General features: G+C 63.9%; 1 protein-coding gene across 2 annotated transcripts in view; it reads left to right on the top strand.

Moving 5' to 3' along the window:
- Positions 1–7,508, top strand: part of Prom2 (prominin 2) — a 15,432-nt gene that overhangs the window by 997 nt on the left and 6,927 nt on the right. For both annotated transcript variants that reach the window (XM_048810357.1, XM_048810359.1), the window contains exons 2-15: positions 1–184; positions 715–764; positions 1,121–1,323; positions 1,416–1,536; positions 1,779–1,842; positions 2,085–2,174; positions 2,491–2,693; positions 3,006–3,080; positions 3,777–3,840; positions 4,014–4,173; positions 4,441–4,593; positions 5,395–5,518; positions 5,991–6,082; positions 6,198–6,282. In XM_048810357.1, the coding sequence (XP_048666314.1) occupies positions 1–184; positions 715–764; positions 1,121–1,323; positions 1,416–1,536; positions 1,779–1,842; positions 2,085–2,174; positions 2,491–2,693; positions 3,006–3,080; positions 3,777–3,840; positions 4,014–4,173; positions 4,441–4,593; positions 5,395–5,518; positions 5,991–6,082; positions 6,198–6,282 (1,668 nt within the window). The remainder of the gene's footprint in view (positions 185–714; positions 765–1,120; positions 1,324–1,415; positions 1,537–1,778; positions 1,843–2,084; positions 2,175–2,490; positions 2,694–3,005; positions 3,081–3,776; positions 3,841–4,013; positions 4,174–4,440; positions 4,594–5,394; positions 5,519–5,990; positions 6,083–6,197; positions 6,283–7,508) is intronic.

Here is a 7,508-nt window from a genome sequence, read left to right as displayed (position 1 = left end):
AGTCTGCCGCCCCCGGTGGCCACGGACTGCACGTCGCTCGGCCCCTCCGAGCGCCTGGCATTCTCCCCAGCGGCCAGGACCCGCTGGCTGGCCCCCCAAGTCAGGGCGCCGGGGCCCCTGGACCCCCTTTATGGCATGGTGCGCCACTTCCTGTCCCTGGTGCAGCTCAACCCCTTCCCTTCGGGTGAGTGCGCTCCTCCCCTCTCCTCCCCTGGTGTGCCTCTGGCCGCGGGCCCCCAGCAGCCTCCCTGTCCATGGGCACGTGGAGGGGAGGGCAGGGCCCCCAGCATCCCGACAGCTTTCTTCCTCCCAGAAGTCCTGGGGGCAGGGTACCCTAGGAAAAAGTTCCAGAACCTTCTGGTGTGACCTTGGGCAAGCCCCTTTCCCTCTCTGAGCCTGTTTCTCCTCTAACTGGAGGACCTTGAGTTAGAAGCACATGACATGAGCCTGGCTCATTCTCTGAGTCTGGTGGCACCTGGGGTTGAGAGGGCCAGGGGTGGGGTGGGACCCGGAGGGGAGCTGCTAGGCCAGGCCCCTTCTGGGCTTCAGCCTCCCCTCCAGGTCCAGAACCTGCCCAGAGGGACTCCCCTGGGGCAGCGCTGAGGCCCAGCAGGATGGCCTCAAAGATCTCACTGGGCCTGGCAGTGGGGAGGGGTGACGCGGGGCCAGGGCAGTGGCTGTCCCCGAACTTTCACCTTGGCTCTTTCCCCACAGAGTTGGTAAGGGCCCTGCTGAACGAGCCGTCCTCCTTGAAGGTGGATGAGGTGAGCACCAAGGCGGACCTGCTGGAGTGGGGCCTGGGGCTGAGCAGGAGGGGTCGTCTGGCAGCTCAGTCCCCTCTGCCCGGTGCTTGCCAGGGTGGGGTCTCGGTCATCCCTCCTCCTCTCCAGGGGTGCTGCAGTGGCAGGCCTGGGTTCCAGCCGCAGCTCTGCAGTGACATGGAACCTCCCTGAACTTCAGTTTTCTCATCTGTAAGATGGTAGCCGGGAGGGACACCGTGTCCTCCTTACATTGACCACCAAGAAGAGAGACACGCCCTCCACCCTCGCTTCCCTCTGCATCCGGGGAAGCCAGGCTGGGAGGGGGGCCGGGACCGCCTGACGCGTTGCCGCCCTGCCAGGTGGTGCGGTACGAGGCGGGCTACGTGGGGTGCGCAGTGACCGCGGGCCTCTACCTCGTGGCAGTGCCCACGACCGGCCTCTGCTTCTGCTGTTGCCGCTGTCGCCGGCGCTGTGGTGGCCGTGTGAAGACTGAGCACAAGGCCATGGCCTGTGAGCGTGGCACGCTCATGGCCTTCCTGCTGCTGACCACCATCATGTTGCTGTGAGGAGCGGCCCTGGCTGGGCGGGAGGGCCGGCCGTGGCCCAGACCCTCGGACGCCCCGCGAATCTTTCCTCCTCGCCTTCCTCCCGCAGGGCTGGTGTGGCCTGTGCTTTTGTCACCAACCAACGCACACATGAGCAGATGGGGCCCAGTGTTGAAGCTGTGCCTGAGACACTGCGCAGCCTCCGGGGCCTGGTCTCCGATGTCCCCGGGGTGAGCACCAAGTAATGCCCTTGTCCCCAGGTGCCTCCTGAGCACCAGGCCCAGGCAGGATAGAGCAGAGGGGGTGCCCTGTGTTCATAGCCTGCAAAGGGGAAAAGGTTCCCTTCCTCGGCACAGGTGGCCACCCCCTGCTGGGGAGTCGCTGACATGAGTAACTGCCCCTGTGCTGTCCCCAGGAGAGAAGGGGCTGCCAAGGGACAGGAAAAGTGGCTTACAGCCTTGTGTTTGTCTAGGAGCTCGAGGCTGTGGCTAAGCAGTTCTCTGTGCCCCAGGAGCAAGTCTTGAAGGAGCTGGACGGTGAGAGTGGCGTCAGCAGGCCCCAGGGCCCTGATCTTGGCCTTTTCCTGGTACACCGTGTCACAGCGGGATGGCCCAGCTGGCTTCCCAGCACAGCAGGCCCCCTGCTGTGGGGTGGAGAAGCCAATAGCACCCTGCAGAGCCAGGGCTGGGACCTGGGGAGCAGGATTGGGGTGGGGGTAGGGTCACCCTCAGCTCCTGGGGGCCAGCTCTGAGAATGCCCTATGCCCTGTGTTCCCCAGGCATTGGTGAGAGCATCGGCCCCACCATTCACAGCCAGCTCAGGAGCACCATGTACTCAGTGCTGGCCTCGGTACACAGCCTGGGCCAGGGTGAGCTGGGCCCGTGCCTTGCATGGGGTGGGGCCCAGCAGATGACCACCCGGGCAGGACCACCCTCACCCGGCCCTGAATTTCCAGCGGCCTACCCCACCCATGATGTCCCCATCCCATCATCCCAGATCCCCGTGTCCTCGGGCATCTCTGCCCACTTCCTGGTTTAACGTGCCCTGGGGCAGTTTCCACTGTGACCTTAAAGGTCAATGACCACAGGTCCCTTTGGCCAGAGGGGAGGACTGTCCTTCCCCTTGCAGAGCTGCTGCGGAGGCCAGGAGCTGTGGCGTCAGCTCAGGCCAGGTGTGGGTCTCAGCCCTGCAGGTCTGCACGGACCAGCTCCGTGCCCTGAACAGCTGCTTGGTGGAGCTGCAGGAGGGACAGCAGCAGCTGGTGCTGGCTCTTGAGAAGCACCGAGACCGCCTGCTCGCCCTGCTGCAGCAGCCTGGGTGCGGGCAGGACTGCACAGACACCCAGGACCGGGCCCAAGCCCTGGAGCTGGACGCAGACTTCACCCAGGTGCAGGCAGGGGGCAGAGGCTTGGGGCTCTGAAGGGACCCTCCAGCATCCTCCTGGCCTGCGGTTTCCTGAGGCCCACGGCCCTGGTCCCCTCCCAGGCTGCTCCTTCCCCTCCTGAGCACTGGAGCCCAAGGCCAATGACCTTCACCTTGGCAGCCAGTCAGAGCTCTCCCCAGGACACACATGATGCCTTGGACTTCACGCACCCTGGCTCTGGCGGCTGGGCTGCAGCCGTCCCCACTTGACACCTGAGGGCTCAGAGACACCCGCCCCTCCCTCCTGCTGTTCCCTAGACATCTGGCCCCTTTGCAGGTGCCCCCTGTGGGTAATGTCTTGCATCACCTGAAGGGTGTCCCCGAGGCCAAGTTCTCCAACATGGTCCAGGAGGTGAGCGCCCACTTGGGCCCCCTGACTCCTCTTCCTGCCTGGGCACTCACAGACGGGGACCTCAGTTTACCTGTTTTGAAGTGGGAATCCAGTTGAACCTAAGACTTGAGGCCACACCTGTCACCTCGGGCTGGGGGCTCATGACGCCGGTCCTTGGCGGAGGCAGGCCTGGGGTGGGGTGGGGTGGGGGTCAGTGAGCGAGCCCCTGGCTGAGCTCCGTGAGGCAGGCGGGCTCGCCTGGGTGGAGACAGCCCTGGGGGAGGGTGCCGGTGAGTCAGCACCTGTGACCCAGAACCTGGAGTTGGGGAAACAGTGAGTCAGCCAGACAGGTGGCTGGAGCGGGAGGTCCTGGGAAGAAGGAAGTGGGAGCTGAGGTGGAATGGCAGATTGGAGCTGAACTTCTGGACTCAGGGCTGGCAGTCCCGTGCAGGATGGACGGGACAAGAGGGGATGGCTGAGGTGACCTGTTGTCTGGGAAGGGACTGGGAGTGGAAGGACGGGGGTCTCTGGGGAAGAAGGGTGATACGTCAGACGGGGCTTTGCAAGACGGAAGCAGAGACCAAGACAACCAAGGGACTGGGACCCGAGCAGACAGCAGCCGGGAGGGAGGCCTGCCCTCTGAGGCCTGGTGACTTGGGACCCCCAAGCTGGGACACCGGCTGGAGGGTCGGAGGCACAACCCCCTGGTTCCTGCAGGAGAACACTACCTTCAACAGCCTCCCGTTCCTGGTGGCCATGCAGATGGAGCTTGTGATCAAAGGTGAGCTCCCCGGGGCAGGCTCTTCCAGGAGACAGGAGGCTCTTCCAGGGGAGAGGAGTGGGGCAGTGGTGGTCAGGGCTGTCCTCCTTGGTGGGCCCTCGGTAGGTCCCAGGGGTTCTTCCCTGGCCCCTGGGTGCCCTCTGCATCCCCTGAGACCCTGTGGCTTCGGGCAGATCTGAAGGAGGCGGTGGCCCAGAAGCCAGAAGGCATGGGGACACTGGCTGAAGCATTCCCTGAACTGGAAGCAGCTCCCCGCTGGAGCCGGGCCCTGGAGGAGTTGGAAGAAAACAGCCGTCCCTATCTGCAGGAGGTGCAGAGATACGAGACCTACAGGTACCCTGGGGCCCTGGGGCCGGGCAGGGTGGGTGTCCGGCCTCTCTGTTGCTGGAGCCCCACCTCTAGCCCCCGCCACCCCTGACTGCCCTGCACCTCTGCCTGTTTTAAGTCAGGACCCCTGATTCCTCGGGCCTCCGTGTCTCTACCTCGCTGTGTGCCGGGACCTAAGCAGCAGGGCTTCGGGAAGCATCCACACCTGCTCCTCCACACTCTAGCCTTGGGTCCCGTACCAGCCCCTCCAGAGTTCCAACCCCTCTGTGACAGGTGGACGGTGGGCTGCGTGCTGTGCTCCGTGGTCCTGCTCGTGGTGGCCTGTAACCTGCTGGGCCTCAGCCTGGGCATCTGGGGACTGTCTGCCAGAGAGGACCCCAGCCAATCGGAAGCCAAGGGCGAGGCTGGAGCCCGCTTCCTCATGGTGTAAGAAGCCCCCACTTTCTGGGAGACCCTGGGCAAATGGCCAGCCATGGGCCTCGGTGTCCTCATCTGCATAAGGGGGTTGGACTAGAGCAGGAAGGATGGCCAGAAAACTTCCCCGTGCGCACCCACACACCCCAGGGACAACTGAGGTCCTCAGGGGGCGTGCTTCCCACTGGGTTCAGACCAGAGCCTCAGGATCCAGGCAGCAGCACCGCCAACACAAGGCAAAGTCCTATTTCTCCACCATCCCTACACTAGCTGTTGTCTAAGAGGGTGCTGCTGCATACAGTCGGGCAGGCTGTTCACTGCACAAGGGTGACAGCCCTCGGGAGCGTGGGGGCTGACTCCACCGCATGTTTCATTCTCCGAGCCTCAGAGCCTGGGTGGGGCTGTGGCAGTCTCACAAAAGAGCCTACAAGTCAGTGGCACCTGGTCTAAGGGTCCTTACAGCCCATTGGGGTGCTGCTCCTGCTGGCCAGCCATGCCTGGTGACCCCTTTTGAAGGCTGGGTTCTGGATCGGGCCACCTCCACAGGCACTAGGTGCCAGGCAGACCTGGCTCTGTGCACACAACAGCCGTCCCCTTCTCTAGGCTGCCAGGGCCAGCAGGACCCCAACAACAAGGTGGGGTGCAGTGGGACCAGGAGGGACCTCCCGGGAGGCCCAGTCCCCCCTCCTGCTCCCCACAAGACTCTGCCCTGCAGTCCACTCAGACCATGCTGGCCCTGGGGTGTGGCTGGGGACGGAGGGCTGGCCTGGGCAGCCACCCTGCCCCCCTCAGCCTGCCCTTCGCCCTCCCCAGGGGGGTGGGCTTCAGCTTCCTCTTCGCCGCGCCCCTCATCCTCCTGGTCTTCCTCACCTTCCTGGTGGGCGGCAACGTGCAGACCCTGGTGTGCCGGAGCTGGGAGAGCGGGGAGCTCTACCAGGTGGGCCTGTCACCTCTCTGGGGACCCCGAGCCGGCGGAGGGAGGCGTGGGCAGAGAAGAAGGGTCGAGAGGGAGAGAGGGGGGCAGAGTGGGCACAGAGACAGGAAGGCCCAGGGGACAGGACAGGGGAGAACCCGTGCGCCTCCAGACAAGGACCTCGTGGTTCCACTCACACCTGGCCCCCTCCCTCCTCCCACTCTGAGCCCGGGGCCTGGGGCCCTGGGTGCGTTTCGGTGGTGAGATGGGGGTTGGCCTGGGCTCTCTCCGAGGGTCAGGCTGACCCACCAGCCTCCCAGAGAGTCATGGGAATCGCCCCAGCCAGGAGGGGCCCGGGGCTCATTCAGGTTACAGGCCAGCCCTGGGTCTGGAGTCCCCGAGATGCTCCCCCCCAGCCTGCTCTGCCAGGGTGGGCTCAGGGGAGCGGGCAGCCTTGCCACCACGCTCACCCCCGTCTCTCCCTGTCCATCCGCAGTTTGCAGACACCCCGGGGAACCTGCCCCCATCCCTGAACCTGTCCCACCTTCTCGGCATGAGGAAGAACGTCAGTGTCCTCCTGACCTATCAGTGAGTGGGAGCCTGGGCTGGGGGGCAGGAGGGCCTGCGGGGAGGGCAGAGTGGCTGTGCCCTTAGGGTGATGTGGCCACCAGCTCCCTTCCTCTGTGTTCACCCTCCCCCCCAGGCAGTGCAGGGAAGGGGCTGCCCTCTGGAAGGTCCTGCAGCTGGATGACTCCTACAACCTGGAGAAGCACCTGGATATCAGCCAGGTAGGAGAACATTCCAGAAGGCTGTGAGGACCTCTCCTGCAGATACTCCTCTTCAGGTCCCGTTTCTGTGGAGGCGCCGTTGCTGGGAACCCAGGGAGACTGGTTGAGGTGCTCGGGGCCTGGCCCAGGACGAGAGCCAGGCCCCTGCCCAGCAACCAAGGCCAGCCTGACCCCGAGGACTCTCCCCTGTGCCTCCTGGAACTTGGGGCATTCGCTCGCCAGAGGTCACACAGGAAGTTGGTGGAGATGCTTGCCCATGCTGGCCAGGGGCAGCTCTAGAACAAACCAAAATGCCACCTCACGAGAGAGGGGACGTACTTTGAGAACATGGCTCTAAAGGTGTGGAGGCTGTGAGCCTCCCCTCCTGCCTCCCTTGCTGCCTAGTTGAGGTGGGAGGTGGAGCCATTTCTGAGCGTGTCCTAGGAAACCCACACCCCTCCCTGGCCTGCCCCTGCTGCCCTGGGAAGCAGCAGGCTGACTTCTGATTCTGCTTCCTCGCGAGAGCGCCCCAACTCCTCTCAGGTCCACCCCGGTTCTTGGTCCATGGGGCCCAGTCCCAACTCCAAGCCTTAAGCTGTGTGACCTGGGACAGCTGGCTTAAGACCTCAGCTCACCCCTGTCCGCTTCTTTACCCAGAGAGGAGGTGCACTGAGCTGGCGTACCCTGGTGACAGGCCAGGGACACTGCCCCAGGGGTGAAGGCTGCCAGGATGGCCCCTGGGCACAGGGGACCCCCTGCCCTGCTGGCTGGAAGTCCTGGCTCCAGGGAGAGAGGTCTCAGGCCTAGTCCTGGGAGGGGAAGGGTCCAGCTCAGGGAAGAGATAGAACTTAAGGTCCTCAGAGTCCATCCGGCAACTGACCCAGGTGACCTTAGAAATTTCGTCCTCAAGGAAGAAAGCGACAGCTGATTATGCAGAGATCAGTGAGGCAGGCGAGCCTTCTGGGGCCCACTGCATTGATCCCCCATACTGAGACCCCCTCCTAGGAGGTGAGGGCTTTTCTGTCACGGGGAGGGGGCAGTCTGGGCGAAGTAGCAAGCAGAGATGGACTGCATTTTCTAATTTGCTGTGCATCGTCCAGCAGATGAACCCCCCTGTCTGGTTTCAGTTTTTCTCTGTTAAACTCTGAGACTGAACTTTCATGAGCCCTAAATCTCTTGCTGTGATGGTAGGAAAATGCCAAGGATCTTTCCTGGAAATGCAGTTGTCTCCCTCCCTCCCTCCCTCC

The sequence above is a fragment of the Marmota marmota genome, unplaced genomic scaffold (assembly GCF_001458135.2).
Source record: "Marmota marmota marmota unplaced genomic scaffold, marMar, whole genome shotgun sequence".
NCBI classification, from domain to species: Eukaryota; Metazoa; Chordata; class Mammalia; order Rodentia; family Sciuridae; genus Marmota; species Marmota marmota.
This window is presented reverse-complemented; position numbering and strand designations above follow the sequence as displayed.